The sequence below is a fragment of the Seriola dumerili genome, unplaced genomic scaffold (genome assembly GCF_002260705.1).
Source record: "Seriola dumerili isolate Sdu_G_001 unplaced genomic scaffold, Sdu_1.0 BDQW01000432.1, whole genome shotgun sequence".
Taxonomy (NCBI): Eukaryota; Metazoa; Chordata; class Actinopteri; order Carangiformes; family Carangidae; genus Seriola; species Seriola dumerili.
Genome location: NW_019174687.1, coordinates 4548341 through 4566943, shown reverse-complemented (window position 1 = coordinate 4566943; position 18603 = coordinate 4548341). Strand labels below are relative to the sequence as shown.

Sequence of the window (18603 nt, the reverse complement as noted above, 5' to 3'; positions counted from 1 at the left end):
ATTAATGGTGCTCCAGTGACACAGTTAAAGACACTGAAGTTACTTTTAGCACTGTCCCCTGACAGTCGATGAGTCGATGCAGCAGGTGAGAAGAAGAAAAAGAACTTCTACTACTACTGCGAACAAAACAAACAAACAAAACAAAACCAAAAAAGAACACGGAATAAGTGCAGCGAGTGGCCCTGAGAGTTTTTTTAAGCACTGCAACTTAAAAAAACCACAAGCAAATACAGAAAACATTCTCACCAATTTGACAACACGTGTGCTGCAGATACTCACTACACAAGCAATTACAGAAACAAGTTCCACAGACGACATTGGAAGTGTTTCCAGGGGGACACAAAAAAGTGATGGACCTGGCTGTGGTCGAAAAAATCTTTTTTGCTTTAGCGAGGTTCCTAACTGAGTGAAATGACGAAAATTCTCTAAACGCTGAGGAAAGGAGCTTCAGTGCTTCCTATCTTATCTCCTTTAGCATAAGAAACACTGGACCTTCCTTTACAAATAGAAAGAACATAATGCCGTCCCATAATTCCTTGCTGCAGGCGACGCACCACTAGTTTAACCACGGCAGACCAACAACCAAACAGTGCACCTGTTTTATGTTTGTGACACAATCCAAAACTGAGCTCCAAATCCATAAATCCAGATTTGTTCTCTTTGAAATGCAGTTAGGAGTCATCCTGAGGGACAGGCATATTGAATTTGTATGTAATTATATCATCATCACAACAACATACTATATACCTAAATGTAAATGTAACCTAATTTAAATCCCCTCCCAATGTGTCATGCACTAAAAATGAATTTTCTCAGGAAGTCTCCTTCACATCTCTTACTTGACCTCATGACATTTTCCATTGAGGTCGATGAGAAGTGGTTAGGAAAGGAAACAAGCGCATCTGTTTTTTTTTTTGCGTCTGTTGTCGTATGTGCTACTTGTTTCACTAAGTGCTTGTGTTGTGAGTATTTGCAGGACACATGCTTCAAACTGATGAGGAAATTAGGTGAATTTGTTTGTGTTTTTGTCTATTTGCATGTGTTTTCTCAAGCTGCAGAGTGTTGAGCTCTCAGGGCCCCCGTAAGCGAGCGGACTCACTGCACTTTTAGCTGAGTCATTCGCACACACAGACACAACGCAGGAGCAACAGCGTGGCAGGCTGCGAACTTTGCAAAACTGGGTCTTTTAAAATTACAGAACCACAAACAAAACTGTGATGGAAGAAGAGAAGGAGGGAAGAGGACGAGGAGAGAAAAACAACGTCTCTTTGTCAATATGCAAATTAAAAATGTGGATTAAAGCTGAACCGTGGATGTATAACGAGAACTAGATTATCCTTTTCAAGATGGCACCTATTCACACACTTAAAAAAAAAAAAGCTTTGTCATCTCACTTGTTTGCACAGCACACACACACACACACACACACACACACATTTGTATTAATGTCTCTTTACCAGTGCACGCTGTCCTGTGCCACAGACTTTGACAATGACATACCGAGTTCCCCCAGCGGTTGGCCACTGGCAGCGAACCTCACTCTGTGCCACATCTGCCTCTATTAACATTTCCATTAGCTCAGCAGACAAACTTAAAACAGAACCTCTTAATTTCCTTCATTTCTTTCGTATGAAAAGATGCAGATGCAAACTCAGCAGGTAGAAGTATTGCAGGAGGGTTCTTTGTGGTTTAGGAGAAATGAAAGAAGAGGAATGTAATAATGTGAGGTGTGTCTGTGTGTAAGTCACACAGAGAAATAAATCATGTTGAGTGCTCAATGGCTCTCTGTACGTAGAGCCGCTCTGTGTCATTTGAATGAGGAATTTGAATTTGTACACTCTCAAGTCATTTCAAGCTCCAGTAATGTTCCCGGTGTTTCAGTTAGAGCCTGTGGATCTGAGACACAATAATGTTTTCATCTCGTCTACTGTGAGGGTGAAGTATTCTATTCTCTTATTCTTCTCATGACAGATGAGGAAATAAATATTGAATTAGACAGTGACCTCTGACCTCTGCAGCGCGGTCAGAGGTTGAAGGTAAGAGGAGGCAACAACCTCCCTTAAACTTGTGTCTTTATAATTATAAGTAGTATGTGCGTGTGTCTGTGTGTGTGTGCCTGTGTGTGTGTGCCTGTGTGTGTGTGCTGTGCAAACACTGTATTTTAGTCAACTGTGAACCACACAGTGGATGTACACAGTGTGAGAGCAGCACGTCCACATGAAGACAAAAAGGACCAGTCATGACATCATGTCTCTGTTACACAGACAGACAGACAGACAGACAGACAGCACACACACACACACACACACACACACACACACCACAGCTGCCCTCTCTAATGACCAGCTCCCTGAGGAACTGTGTGAAGCCACCTGGTCATGATTATCAAAGGAATCTGGGTGTGTGTGTGTGTAATAAACTGATTAATTCTAATTAAAACCAGTGGATGCAGAGACAACAACAACAAACAACACACAGACATGCAAAAGGAAATAGATTACTTTAAGAGAAAAATACAAAAACACACACACACACTCACACACACACACACACACACACACACACACACACACACACACACACACAACACACAACACACACACACAACACACACAACACATGACACACAGGAACTTACTTGACACCAGGGATGTCCAGCATGTTTGTGAGTCCTGTCCAATTGATATCCAGCAACTGAAAGACAAAGGAAATAATATAATTTAGACTATGAAAAAAAAAATCCAAAAGCACCAGGGAAGCTGACACATGCTCTAACACTGTGGTTCTCTAAGTGAGGTCCAGGGGTCCTTGAGGGGGTTCCACTTTATTTCCATCCATAAGTAACACAATGACTCTTTTGGTCATGGGTTTCAAACACTTCCTGTTCTTAAACATCTAAAAGCAAAACTCTCATCAGATGTGGGTCCGTGGTCTAATTTGACTCAGTTTAGCTCCTTGATGTGACTAAACTAAATGGAAAAGCTGTTTCTCAATGTTGCAAAATCCAACAGCAACATTATCACAAACAATGAGCGATGTAAGAGGCAGCAGAGGCAGCAGAGGCGACACGAACAATGAACACTGTTCTTGGATTAGGCAGCGTGGGTTTAACTGCTAGTTCTCCTTCAGTGGAGCCTGATTTTATTGTTCGAGCACAGAAAGGACAGACTGCACGTATGTGAGGATATAGTGCTAATCCTCATAGGAGGTGCTGCTCTTCCCAATGTTTTCATTCATTGTACAAGCTGCCCTGAATTATGTGCACATTTTCATCACTTTGTGCACAGATGATGAAACCCCAACACTGCAGGCGGTAACATGTTCTCCTCACACGCCTCTCAAAGGAATCGCAAAGGTATGTAAACCAGCATTCTCATGTTCAGAACGGGACCTTAGCCTGGTTTTATCCCGGTTACAAGGCTTATAGACTTGAACATGAAAGTAGGTTACCTGAGGAACCGGATTGGGTAATTAACTAGACTGACTCACAGCGCACGTACTGTGCAACGCAGACTGAACATCATGCATACTGCTGCTGTCAGCTACAGAGACGCCCCGGGTGCTACAGAGACGCCCTGGCCTTACAAATCATATTCTCCACACGTAGAGGAACATGTTTGTTTGGTATAACACCCAACAAAAATCACATCATCATCATCATTTTAAATTTTCTTCTGTCAAAATAAAACGTAAAGATGACCGTTCCAACTGAAATCCTGACTCATAATCGCAATATCTGCCAAAAATAATCGCACTATGATTTTTTTTCCTGCATATTGCTCGGCCATGAATTTCCCCTAGGGGATACATTAAGTATCAATCTATCTATCTATCTATCTATCTATCTATCTATCTATCTATCTATCTATCTATCTATCTATCTATCTATCTATCAAGCCCAAACAACAGCAGAGCTAGAACAGGAGTAGTAGTAGCAGTAGTAACAGTAGCAGGAGTAAAACTAGTAGGGACATGAGTGATGAAGGCAGTGTAGTAGCAGTTCTTCATATGGTGATGGAGCAGTAGTATTTGTCTAAATAGCAGCTGTGGAAGCTTTTTTCATTTTTCATTCTGATGTGGAAATGCTAATTTGTCTGTGCAGAAACACGTCTGAGATGACATCACACACTAGTTTCCTCTCTTTATGCACATCTGATGAGCTGAAGTTGAGTTTTGGTGACATTCTGCTTTTCATGCTTTTTGATAGAGAAAAGAAAAATCCAGGGTTCAAGAGGACCAGAGGGTGGTGAGATTCACTGACAGGTATCTGAGGTAGGATCACAGGGTTATTACTTCAGAGCCAATAAATTATTGTTGCTCACAATGAAAAGAAGGTTTGTTTTTTTTTTCATACCGTTTTTCACTTCTAGCTGATAAAATTTTGGAAGTAGCAGCACAACTCTTCATAGGCGAGAATCAACGCAACAGGATTTAACTAAGTGTCTGGATTCACGCAAATGTCTAAAACCTACATTTAGATTCGGTGAGGAAATACCTTTAGTAGCAGCAGTTATTTTCCACGAAACAATGCCACAAATTTGATACTTTCTTGCTCTCAGATTTTGAGAATGTGCTGCTTTTCCTTGTTTTGCTAAAAATAAATGAAATATTTTGGTGTTGTCAACTGTTGGTTGGACAAATTGAGACATCTAATGACGTCATCCTGGGATCTTGGAAATTGCGATGGACATTTCTTACTGTTTTCTAATGTTTTATGGGCCAAACAACTCACTGACTGATCATAAAAGAAAGTAATTCGGGGCGTCGAGTGGCGCAGTGGGTCGAGCAGGTGCCCCATGTGTAGAGGCTACAGTCCTCGCTGCAGTCGGCCCCAGTTCAAATCCCGCGTCGGACGGCCCTTTACTGCATGTCATTCCCCCTCTCTCTGCCTCCCCATTTCCTGTCTCTCTCTACTGTGCTATCCAATAAAGGCATAAAAAGCCCCAAAATATATATGTATATAAAAAAAAGAAAGTAATTCATTCAGTCATTCATTTCAGACCCAAATTACAGGAGTAGCTGGAACAACTTCTGCCAGACTGAGTAACTGAGGGTTTTTTATCTTATTAGAGTTGGAAGTGTTTTAAAAAAAATGTAATGCACAGCAGTGAAACATTGCTGTAAACATAAACTTGATTTTGCATTTGTCTCCATATCACTGACACTCGTAGTAGCGGACAGTTTAAGCGGTGGTAAAATCAGCTGCATTAGCATACTGTAAGCATCAGCAGCATCCGAGTCTGCAGTAGTAGCAGCAACAGCAGCGTCTTTTTGTCGATGCACGGAGGCAGAAAACCAGTGACTATCAGGCCTGAGTGAGACAGGATGAGACTGGAAGGTTCTTTGTCCTGATAATCAGGCTGAATTGATTTTCACAGAGTAAACAAATCAGTCATGACCGAGGAGCAGGAGTGTCCGCTTCCCACAGCCTCAGCCTGCGGTGTGCTCCTGCTGCAGATGTGGAGCCACTGTTGCTCAGTGTTCGGACATCACACACACACACACACACACACACACACACACCCACACACACACACACCCACACACACACACACCCACACACACACACACCCACACACACACACACCCACACACACACACACACACACACACACACACTGTAAAGTTTAGTTCATAAGACAATCACCAGAGTCACGTTGGGAAGGCACCCAGCTCAAAATAACACCAGCCCACTGACCATAAAAGGAGTGTGAGCGGGGTGCCAGGTGTCAGGGTTGACATATATCTACACTTAACAGAACGACCTGATGTCGTGTGATTGTGTTTTTAAATACATCACTGACAATGTGAAGAACATGTGTATGGGTGAGAGTCAGAGGGAGAAAGATTGTGTGTGTGTGTGTGTGTGTGTGTCAGTATGTCTGAGATTAAGCATGACTGCAGAGCTGAAAAAGGTTATAAAAGAGGCTTAAAATGTCACTGGAAGCTGTTAGTTATTACAGCTGAAGCAAACGAGGAGCGATGAGGAAAAGTGAGGAAATAGCTGCACATGTGCAGAAATGAGAAATGGCAAAATTGATTTTAAGATTTTACTGATGACTTTAAAGGTCCTGCTCTGGAGGTCCTCAGCCAAAGCTCTGTCAACTATTCCACAGTCTCGGCTGAAGACAGAGGGGGACCGGAACCTCTCTGTTCTCTCTGGCCCCGCTCATTGGAACAACCTCCCTGAGCAGATTAGACTGGTGAGCTCTTTAGCCTCTTTTAAATCCCTCTTAAAGACATATTGTTACAGGTGTGTTTTCTCAGGGCCTGGGGTCTGAATTTACGTTTAACTTCTTAAATCTATTATTATATATTCTAATATCTATTATCATATTAAGTCATTGTCCTGTTTTTATCGATTAATTTAATAATTTCAGATTGTTCCATCTCATGTTCACTGTATCTCATTGTCACACTTTTCCTCTTACATCTCCTCCCTTTAAACTGTTTTTAAATCTGTTTATTTCATCATTTATTTCTTATTGTTCGTCCTCAATTTTATCTTGTCCTGTTAAAAGCACTTTGTAACTATGTTCTGAAAGGTGCTATGTAAATAAATCTTATTATTATTATCATTATTATTATTATTGTACTGAGAGAATCAAACTAAGGCAAAATAACTAGATGTAAAAACCTAAATGCATAAAATTTACACATTTATTATTTTTCAGGTGCTTGTTCATAAATATTATTATTATAAATGCATGATATTCAATTACATACTAAAATCCAAGACTATTTTTTCAACAGGAATTATCTCAAATTTAAAATCCTGCATGTCTTGTCAATAACTTCACACACATATTTTTACTTTATTTTTTATCTGGACAGGTTATTATGTGGACTACAATTAAAAGTTAAAGGTCTGTGGACGTTTAGTTGCTCAACCTGCTTTTGTAACACCGAGCTACATGTGGAATATTAGCAGATTTTAAGGAAGAAAGGTCTGGTTTAAATTTCAACTGAAGCCATGAATCTGTGATATGTGCATGAGAAGTTATTAAGCATTACACTGAGGTATATAAAATCTGGCATAAACAACTTCAGCAGGAAGGAACAGGCAGAACTACTGTAACGGTTTTAATAAAATAAGGTCAGCAGGAAAATCAGTTAGGTTGGAGTTTGCTCCTACTGAAAACTCAGACTCAAACTTTATGTTTACACATCAACTAACTTTCCTTTGTCAGTCAGATCAACAGGAAACACACGGGGGGCTTACAAAGGAGAAATAAAAAAAAATAAATAAAAAAAAAGTCAGAATCTGTGCAGCATAGACAGAGATCTGCTGACTTTTAGTCCCTGGTATGGGTCAAGCTCCTGAAACACTGGATCCTGCACTTTACGTCAGATACTTCCTTCCTGCTAGACGTCCATGTTTTTCTAAGTCTGTTTTGTAACACAGACAGTTTGTGGAGTTGAACTAACCATGAGCAGTGAATTCATAATGATGTGTGTAATCAGTGGAGTTTCCCCTTTAATCCCTGTGTAAAACCCCCTCCAGTGTCTTTGTTAGTCTGCATGCACACAGGCAAGTTACATGCACAGTATATGTGTGCATGTGACTGCTGGCATGCATGTGTGTGTGTGTGTGTGTGTGTGTGTGTGTGTATGTGTGTAGCAGAGTGGAGTGGGCGTGTGTCTTTCTGTGGCCTTGTTAGCGCACGAGATGTAGACCACAGTGGACCACAATGCCGTTCTGCCGCCTGGCACAGGAAGACAATGAAAGCTGCAAAGAAACTCACGACAGTTTCTACTAAATATCATTAACTAGGATTTAATACTGAATTAACAGTGTGTTTGTTCTTTATTATACTGACAACTGAGGTTCTCTGAAGGCTCTTTGATTATGGCTGTGATACTATTAAGAATTAGAGTGAAAATGTTTATAGGTCAACCCGGGTGTTAGTATCACATCACCCTGGTTCCCTCTACAAAAAGCCATTGGAAGTTTTACACTGGATTTTGGATTATTGCTAGAATAAACTCCTACAAACAAAGGTTTATGATACTTAAAGGTTTTGTTCAGCAGGATAATCTTGACTAATGAGCACCACTCTATGATGTTTGAAGCCTAAAATACAATCAGCAGAAGTAAAATGTTAGCCTATAAACCAACTGCACCGTGGTCACATGACTTCAACATCACCACCACTGAACTTCAACTTGTAGTTTGATTTAGCTCTGATCTCTTCTACAAAAGTCTTTCCTCTTACAGTAACAGTTAGTAACAGTTTGTATAAACACGAGGTGTAAAGGTGGACTGGTGAGTAGATCGGTTTTCATGTTCAACCTGATGATGTTTAACATCCCCTACAACCTCTGTAGTCTCACTCAGACACCTGTTAGCAACCAGCGTTTTTTAAGCGCCATAAAAGCATAAAAAAAAGAGTCACGACTGGGGTATTTACTGAAGTATTTTATGTTGTTGAATAAAATGTAAAATATAGCCCATAGCATCTGGGACGAGGGAACATGAAGTGATAAAAACGCAACTAATCTCCAGGTTTTAAGACTCCTGCATGCTTAAGATTCCTGCTTCAGCTGTATAATAACTTATTAATAATTCATCCTGGAAGGCAAGCGTGTACCAAATTTCATAATTTTTACACAAGCTAAGCTGTAGCTGTTTGTTGTCTACTCTGTTTTGTGTTTGTTTTTGATTTTCCAACTATGTGTTGTGTATGCTCTGAAGATTTTACACAAATGTAGTTTCGTAACGGATTTTGAATTTCAGTTTGAGTTGAGTAGCTCTTGAGATATTTCACTAAAAGCCACAAATGTCGACCTCACGGTGGCTCTGAAGGAAAAGTCAGCTGCTCACCAAATTCATTGCGATCCCTTCTCTAGACACCATTAATGTCCGTACAAAGTTTCATGACAAATCAAATAGTTATTCTAGATATTTCAGTCTGGAGAAAAGTGGTGGACCAACCAGTACACCATTGCTATCCATAAAAATAACCCTCAAACATACAATTTGGGTTGTAATTTAAAGACAACACAAACCTCTCTGACCCAGGCTTTTATTGCCTGGTTAACTCTCGTCTCTCTGTCTAAAGCTGTCTGATAGTGAGTGACACCAATACTTCGACTTCCTGATGAGCCAGTGTCAGAACACAGCTGTCGGCGTGCAGCCAGGTGACCTGCCACAACACGACAGCAGACCACAGGGAGGAACAGGATGGGGAAATACCACCGACAACCAACCGAACACCAGTAACGTTCAGCTGCTCAGCTGGATCACTTGGTCTATTGTTGCAAGTAGCTGTAGTAGCTGAGTTAGTATTCAGGTTGTCTCTGGACAGGTTTTCTGAATATCTGTATGATTATCAGTTCATGCTGAACAGTAATGTCTTTACAGCCCTTTGTAGTAAGTATTGCTGAATGTTCTTTCTCTTCTTTTAAGCCTTCAGCAGACTGTATGAATCTAATGAATTGTCTCCGAACTTCAATCTGAATTCTTTCTTTTTGCAGGGTCTCTATGTTTTTTTTGCTGTTGTCCACATGCACCCGGTATGAGAGGAGACTGATATGATCATACTGTATTTCTAATCTACTGTATTTGTTAAAGCTTTTACATTTTTACACTGGTGTCTACCGTGGCAGTTTGAGAGCTTTTCTAGTACGTAGTAAACCTGCCTAAAGTATATCAGGTGTAACAGAAGTGATGTTTTGGCCAGATTATTTTAGTATCGGACTGAATGACAGACACAAACACTTAAGATTCAGGTCATGGGCTGCACTGTAGTCAGATGGATGGCTAAAATAGGTCGTCATGGCAGCAACAGTTACCCACATAATCACTTTCTCTATAGCAATTTTGTCTACAAAATAAAAGCGTGAGAAAGTTTGTTTTTCTTTTTTGCAGCAGTGCTTTATTTTGAGCTAATTGAAAGCTTTTATTCTGAAAAGTTCCAGTCAAAGTTCAAAAGATTCTGTCGCTCACTTAACAGACATCTGAAATAGCCAACACGCAATGTGTGACATGAACAACCTACTTTTTGATAGTGATGATTTTTCTACCTAGCTAGCTTAAATGTTTAGCTAACTCCACTCTGCACATAATGTAATAGTGTTTCTACACAAACAAAAAAAATATGCAGCTATGTTGTATGTGAGGGGAGGGGGTCACTGATGCAAAGGAATAATTGATAGAGTAAAAGTATAATTAATAGTTTAATAATCAATTGATGCTCCGTGCATAACAAAGAAACTTGCAGTCATACCAAAAATTAAAATGATAAATATTTGTTATTCGCAATATGGAAAAGAGGAACTAAAAGAGTGTTTCATGACTCAAACAGGCCACACCTAGTAAAGGAGGTGATATTTCTGTGCAAAAAATTTGATTCTGATTCTAATTTTCTCTCATTTTACAACCTCTGCCTGATCACATATCATCATATCATCATCATCTGTGCAGAAACCTGCCTGCGATCTTCACGCCTGGCTCAACAGCTTATGATGGAAGAAAAAAGATAAAATCACTCGTAGCCGCCCAGACTTTTTTTGGTTCATGTCAGAACCACAAGCTTAAATTTTCACCACAGATCACTGCTGCTGTTATAATTGACTCCTCCTTCTTCTAATTTCAGACTGAATACATTTCAGGAGGGGAAGGGACAATTTCACGTCTCTTTTTGAGGCTTTTGATGGCGATTCTTTTCCTGTGGGTGCGGGTTATCAAAGCCAGAATCTAGCAGATAAAATGTGTTTAGGGAGAGGAAGGAAGACCGCAGTCAGGGAGAAGGAATGCATTGATAAAGGAGGAGTGAAGCTGGGCAGCATTCAGGAAGATGCTGTGTTTGGTAGAACTTTACAGTAGAAGCAGAGATATATTCCTTCAGAAACCAAACAGTTGGAGGTAAATGATGGGAGGATGTTACTGGCATTACTGCTGCAGCAAAAAGAGCATAATCATAGCCGTGTATCTGGGCGTTTAAAACACCCATAACCCATCTGCTGAAGTGCCCCTGAGTAAGAAACCCACAATCACTTAAAAACTCCAGGGAGGCAGGACTAGGATAGCCACAACAAACACAAATGTGCAGGCTCTTCATTTTCTGTTTGTAAAAGTCCCTGAGGGCTTTGTAAGTCTGGAGGGTGAACATTCAGAACATTTAGGATCTAGCCACAGTCTGAGGATGAGGTTAAAGGTCAAAGGTCAAGGTACTCACTGGTTTCTTGAGGAAAAAGACTGACAGGGCACCGATCAGAGGCATGTCCCCCAGCAGAGGCTCCATCACCACTCTCATCACTCCATGAAGCTGGACGAGAAAAAAAAAAAAACATAATTACCAGTTATTATTACAGGTCCGTTACCCATTAGTGTTGCTAACTGCTGCCAACGTTAGCCACGTTAATTTTCAATGATTCTGATGTCTGTGTCCTCCTCACACAGCTCCAAATTTCATCCGCATGTACCAATATATTTGTACTTTTTCAGCTGTTTTTCAAGCGTTTTATCATCATTATGTAAGATTACACGATCATGGCGCCGTTGTTTCCTCCTGTGAAAGTGAGGCCAACACACAGGTCAAACTACAAGCTGAGTCATTACTTGAGATCTCCCATGACCTGCATGACCATGCAAACAGCAGGAGAGGCCTGAGACAGACTTCTGGGATCAGGAATGGTCACGGATGTTATCAAACTACGTAAGAAAATTTGGAAGTCGTGTCAGAGATGGGCCTCGTCGAGCCGCTATTGTTTGAGTTTTGGTATCACACTGTGCCTTCTGATCCTTTTCTTTGAGAAGCAGAAACATGTTTTTTCCATAAAACCCTGTCCATAATTTATCAGAAGAAACCAAACTTCTCAAATGTTAAATATTGTTTAAACACAAGCAGCTGTATGAGAAATTTGCCTCCATAAAATAGTCTTAAAGTGGTAAAAACTGGATTTAAATCAGGAACTATCTGATGAAAGAATAAGAAAACAGAGAAAACTGAATTTTTGAATGTGGGTAGATATTCGAGTTTCCATTTTCAGCCCTGGACACCAAACAGGACGTCTTCCATTTCCACTATGGCTGAAATTATGGTTCTCGAATGAAACCCATAAATGACTCTGTGGGTAGAGTAGAGCTCTCCACCCCTAAATCTCACCAAGAATTGTGCATCGAGCTGATTGGTCCAACTCCTGTAAACTTGTAAATACACACGAGTGTAAAAGAAGCGGCCGTGCCCTGCTTGGAGAGGCATGTTCCAACCTTACGCAACGATACACAGAATAAAACGCACATCTGTCGCACACGACACTGGTTTCTGTTCCTGGTGGATCATGCCAGTCCTGGTCTGATAATGTACAGTCTGATCTCAGCATTATGCCCTACATCTGTTGCTCGTCTGGTCTTTAATTTGATGACATATCCTCCTTTATCTTACTTCACCCTCATTTCATTATGCAATTTGAAACACATGAACAAGACCAGAGTCTGCAGCATTTGGCTGCATCCACTAATATCAGACTGTGAAAAGCTGCTAAGATCCGGGACTTAAGTTAACCATCAATGCTCATATGAAAAAGTGATAAATACAGCAGAGCTGGTGGAGGTTAAAGATTATTTTTTTTCTATGTTAAACTGTGACTGCAGACATGCTGTAGCTGCTGATTTTTGAGAAATGTTATGTGAGTGAATGTTTCCCCCTCAGAGCTTTTCATTACTATGGAGGAGGAGGATTAAGCAGTGACTCAAACCTCAGATATGTAGACTGCCCGGCTGCAGCACCAAATTTGGTTGCAGCTCCCTCTGAGTAATCAAATACCAGCATTTTGCTCATCAAAATGGGTGCAATGGAAAGATTGCAGATAGCCTTTTGTTTATCCTCACTCCCCTCCCATGGCTCGCTCCTGCCTGAAGGCGGACGCTTTGTAAATCGTGTGCAGCAGATAATGCTGTGTGAGGAATTAGTCTAACCAGAGGATGGAGCTTTATTTTTGCAGGAACAGACGTTGCGAGAAAGTTGATGTAGTCTGACAGCCATTGAGAGAAGAACCGTCTAGCCGCATGTCTCGTCATTCACGATAAGCTCTAAGTTAACGTCTTTGGCATCTGAACTACTTATTCCTTCATCTGACACACAGCCCGGGGACTGCAGCTGCAAAACCTAAACCATACACAAAGGCAAATATTGACTCAGCATCGCACATGTAGTCGTTTCTCTCTGTAAATCTTCCCTCCGTCTCCTCTCCCTGCTCACTTTCTCTCCCTCTCTGATCTCTGAACAGCAAATATGGCCTGATCCTCTGCCAGCAGCTGAGTGGATAACGTTGCCTTTATCAGTCCTCTGTCAACACATTATGTAAAAGTGTCTCTGGAGAGGTCACGGGTTAATGTGGCGGTCGTGGTTGAAGGAGTGAGGGCTACCATCAATAAAGTCTCTTTCTGAAACTATTGGCACTTTTTTTTTGTCTTAATATATTTAAATACACTTGGTTCATTTTGTTTTGGTGGATGTGATTATGTCAAGTTTTAACGTGACACACCTGCACCTGAGACATTTGGATTTGCGAATATCTTCATCAAGAAAATTTATCAAGAAAATTTTTAATCAATGAAAATGTGCAGAGGGATTTATTATCAGCTGTTTTACATCATTGTAAATTGAATTTTTGATATTGAATCTCTGACTTTTAGCCAGACAAAATAAATAATCTGATGACATTACCTTTGGTAACTGATGGTCTTACACTATTTTATGACATAATATGCACTTATTTCATTATGATTGTTTATGAAATATTGACTATATGAAACATAATCATTAGTTGCATCCATAAAACATATTTTTTGAATTATTCATTTTTATGTTTCTATATATCTATGATCCCTTCACCCTAACCTTTTGTTATCATGTGATTATTAAATTATAAACAGTAAGATTGATTTACATACATGAGAGGGACGTTGTCTGTGAAGTTCGGCGATTGATTATCTCCGTTATCAATTGAACTGTCGATTTTCTTTTAATTGTATAAAATGTCAGAAAAACTGTCTCATCAATGGCTCTAAAGCCAAAAATATCCAGAGCAAAGCAGCAAATCCTCATATCTGAGAAGCTGGAAACTGACTTAAATGATCTATTATTTTTCAAAAGCTGTTGATGATTCAGCACTAAATTAAACGGTAACAACATGGCAGAGATCTGTCCGTAAATCTAGTGACACAGACATGACCTATCATTTCCCTTTATATGACTCTGGACAAAACTGCATCACCACACGGCATTTTGACATCCACACTACTCTCACACCTGTATGCTTTTGATTCCAGCCCTGCAGTAGTATTTCTTGATGTCCACGTCGATCTCTGTATTCCCGACAAAACTGAAAGAGAGAGCAAGACAAAGTGCAATTAGAGGATTCGCATCATGATGGGAAAGAAAAACTGTAGATACACAGCACAGCCCTGGTTTCATGTTGTTCTACCAAGAGCAAGAAACAGCAAAAACTATTTTTTTCTAAATGGATACATTTGATATTCTGTTTTTAAAGATTTAAATAACACAGTTAGGATCCAGTGGGATTGGAGCTGGGTTGTGGTCTTTTTAGTGGATTTGTTGACAATAAGAAAAATATCTACATTATTACCAGCATCATACTTTATAAATTACAAGCAGTCAGTGGTTAAGCTAAGAGTTTGAGGGATGGTTTGGTCAGAGGTTTACTGTTACCTGATTTGCAGGTCCATGATGACCTGCCTCTTGTCCACGTTCTCCGTGTAAACTTTCACCCCGTTCACTCTGAGCGGCTGCAGAGACACAGATATGATAAAAACAGGTACAGGTGAGCAAATCTCTCTTATATCTGACCCAGACTCTGGACTAACCTTCCCAGATCACCTACATATAATGCTCTGCTCTGACACGTGAGCTAAATCTGGGTCAGTGTGCGGTTTAAGTCAGAAAGGAAAGAAACAGGTCCAATTGAAATCCAGATTCACTTTTCTGCTTTTGTTCTCAGGCAAAAAAATGTAATAGAAAATAGAAGATTCAGCTCATGCGAGTCATGGAAGTTCAGCAGCAACAAAGCAGACAAATATAGAAACATGCCAATAAAAGATCTAAACACCTACAGTTTGAAAGAAGCCACGAGCAGCAGAGTAACTGTGCATGTTTTAGCCCAACTTGTGAAACTAATAACACTTTCCATTGCTGCTAAACTGTTTCTTAATCATACAACAGCATTTCATATTTCGAAATCTACCAGAGACTTCTTTTCCAGATCGCCCATCACAGTGACTATTACAGCTTCTTTTGTTGTTTCCTTTAGTGGTGCAGACTTTTCAGATTAATCTACTCCTACTCTTTTCTCTCATGAAGCTCCATATCTTCCTCTTCTCCTGTGTTTTATTTGAAGTGTTGATCCATTAGAAGATATATTTGTGGTTTTAAGAACCAAAAACCACCTGAATGTAGTTTTACATCTCCTCTCTCAGGCTTCTCTCTGGAGCTCTAGTGACAACAGGTCAGTGAGCCAATCAGAAGAGAGGCTCAGAGCCTCTTCTCTGACTGTTTTCTGAGTGATTTAATAAGAATATAGCAGATTTCAGGAAAACACTCAGAGAAACCTAATCCTGCAAAATTGGGTTGTGTGTCTGGGTCGGTGGGGCTTGGGGCATGGCTGAGAGCGGTGACTGCTTTGTTGTGACATCACAAAGTTCCAGAAGTCCTGACAACTGGTTTTAAGGCTCAGTTTCTGAATACAGGCTGTGTGCATTTCTCTGTGGACTGAGCGCTTTGATACTTTCACAGTATTAATACAGAACCTAGACCTGCTTTATACTCAAACAACACATGGACATCTACCTTTATACAATATGGGACCTTTAAATAACTGGTACCAGCCTCTGTCCCAGGACTAATGCAGTGAAGTGGACTCAAAGACTGAATTTTTGTCAGTTTTTCTAGGAAACTCTGATGGATATTGATGTGTGTGTATGGAATATTTCTCACTTACCTACGACATAATTTCCCTTTTTTTCCCCTAAAAACTCAAATATAATGAGCTTGTATTTAATAACCTTAGCAACTAACCCTTTTTGGAAATATCCTTACAATTTAAAGTACAAAGAGCTGTAGACTCTTTGTCTTACAGTATTATATGTACCTTGCATTCCCTTGAAAACCTTTTTGATACATAGTCTGAATCAACTTGCAATTTATTAGTTCGATTTTCTTAGTTTTCTCGTACTAGCTCTATTACTAAAATAGAGCTGGAACTAGCACAACTAATAAAGGCAGAAGTAGTTTTTGTAGGTGTCACACTCGTCTTCTTGTCTTGTGTTATTTTGTTTCTGAGCTTTCGATTCAGTGTTAACTCAAACTACTTTACAAAGCATTACGCTTGTTGTCGTCTCGTCACCTTGTCGCCCATGTCGATCTTGGTGAAGCAGAAGGAACTGAGATGCGGGTTGGCGCCCTTCACCGCAGGCTCGATGGTCTCTCTGAACAGCTTGTCAACAAACTGGCAGATGAACGGCCACATCTGCTTCACCGTCTGAGGGAGGAGGGAAAGATGCAGAAAGAGGGGGGGGGGGGGGTGAGAGAAAGAATTAGAAAAATATCACATGGTCTGGCTGAAAATACAACCTCTTTCCAGATGACTTGACACACCTACTGGGGAACATTGTTAGCTGATGCACACCTGTCATCGCCGCAGAAAACTGATTTTACTGCGGGCTCGGAGACAGTTATGTTGCAACAAACTGATTTGGTTGAACAACGCAGAACAACGCAGAGACCAGTGTGCTGTATCAATACTGGACAGATAAATGATGATCATTATATCTTCCTCTAATATTTAGGGTTAAAACTTATGAATATTCTTGTTTAACTTGTGACTCCACTGGTGATTTTTCTTCCAGTTAAGCAACTAATTATTTAATGTATAAAAGATATTGACAAATGCACTTCACAAGTAGTCAGCAGCCAAAATGAAGTCTTCCCACTGTATTTTATAACATTACAGCAAATAGGCAAACACCTTTTTTCTTATATATATACACTTACACACACACACACACACAGGATTTCCACTCTTTTCAAGAGATCATTTTCCAGGACTTTTCCAGGACATTTTTAGTGATGATCTTGCTCATGTGACAGACAGGAATCACATCACACACCAATATGTTCATACGTGTGGAAGTCTCATTTTAAATGAGTGCAGTCTATACTGCACTAAACTACCCTGCCATTTGAACGTCAACGTGATCCTGAACATGACTTTGCCCCGAAAATAGGAGAGTGAATTTTACAGGACGACACAATGTTTTCCAGGACATCTTGCTTTTTCTCTCATTTTCCATGTGTTTCTTAAATGAGTGGAAAACTGCTCAACTGTTTTCCAGGTTTCCAGGAAGCGTGGGGACCCTGACACATCAGCAGCAGTTCAAACACACTTTAGGCCTTTTATGATAAAACTAAATTCAATACAGGCAGAGAACACTGATACATTTATTTTTCAGTTTTAAAATGTCCATTTTAGTACATATCTTGGTCACAATTCTTTAATGAATGTTAATAACTCTCAATATATCATTATCAGATTGTTTTTCAATTCTCAAATATCAATATTTGCACTGGCCTATAACTATTTCCATGGCAACACATTAAAGTATCTGAACTGCAGCTGAGCCATATTGTCTTTCGCACACAGAGTTTTACAGCAATATAATCTGCTGTTTATACACAAGCTTAAAAAGCATCAGTCTCATTTACTGAGACAGTGAATGAAACAATGAACAAATCAGTTCAATATTCACATCTACAAACTGACAGACTTTGTTTTCACTGGATATGCAAAGATGACAGATGATACTGTACAGACAGGGATTTTCTTTTATAGATCTAAATTGAAGTTATAAATGTAACAACGTATCAGCAAGATATTTATATCATGCTGTTCCTCCAGCTGCAGATTATGAATTAAGATTGGTAAAAAAAAATAAATAATGGGAATTATCTGTTTATCTTTTAAAGTACCACAGCCACATACTGGCTCTGTGAGGGCTTTGAGTTCAGAGCGTCCCTCTCCTCAGCCTCTCGTCTGCTGCTCAGTGACCCAGAAAAAGCTTTGAGCGTGAGTGAAGATGCAGGAATGTTCTCACTGCTGATCATCACCTGACATTGTAATTTTGGGGTGTGGTCCATCAACTGTGGGGAAACTAGAATTACCACCTCGTGGTTGTATGTCTCCGCCAACCAGTCAATTTGCAGGAAATATGGGTTGCGTCCAAAATCACTCACTCATTCACTCCTCCCTACTCATCATCTCCAGAGTCCTGTGTAAACGACTACAGAGTCTATATATAAAACACATGGGGGCGCCCCGGTGGCTCACCTGGTGGAAGGCGTGCCAGGAAAGCTTGGTTCTGGCCTCGCCGGCCCAGGTTCGGGTCTGACCTATGGCTCTTTGCTGTGAGTCATCCCCTCTCTCTCTCCCTGACTTTCCTGTCTCATTTTCACTGTGGCTACCAAAATAAGGGCATTTTCCATTCATGCATAACTATTTTATTTATTCCACTGGCAGAGCTGAGCTTCCATACGTTTCTGTGCTTTGGAAGATTCTTTCCTTTTGCCTCTTTAAATCAAACTC

General features: G+C 40.2%; 1 protein-coding gene across 2 annotated transcripts in view; it reads right to left on the bottom strand.

Moving 5' to 3' along the window:
* The window catches only part of LOC111233888 (extended synaptotagmin-2-like), a 58486-nt gene that overhangs the window by 23229 nt on the left and 16654 nt on the right, over positions 1-18603 (bottom strand). For both annotated transcript variants that reach the window (XM_022761798.1, XM_022761799.1), the window contains exons 4-8: positions 16369-16503; positions 14679-14755; positions 14259-14331; positions 11181-11270; positions 2639-2694 (exon numbers count right to left, since the gene is read on the bottom strand). In XM_022761798.1, coding sequence (XP_022617519.1) covers positions 2639-2694; positions 11181-11270; positions 14259-14331; positions 14679-14755; positions 16369-16503 — 431 coding nt within the window. The remainder of the gene's footprint in view (positions 1-2638; positions 2695-11180; positions 11271-14258; positions 14332-14678; positions 14756-16368; positions 16504-18603) is intronic.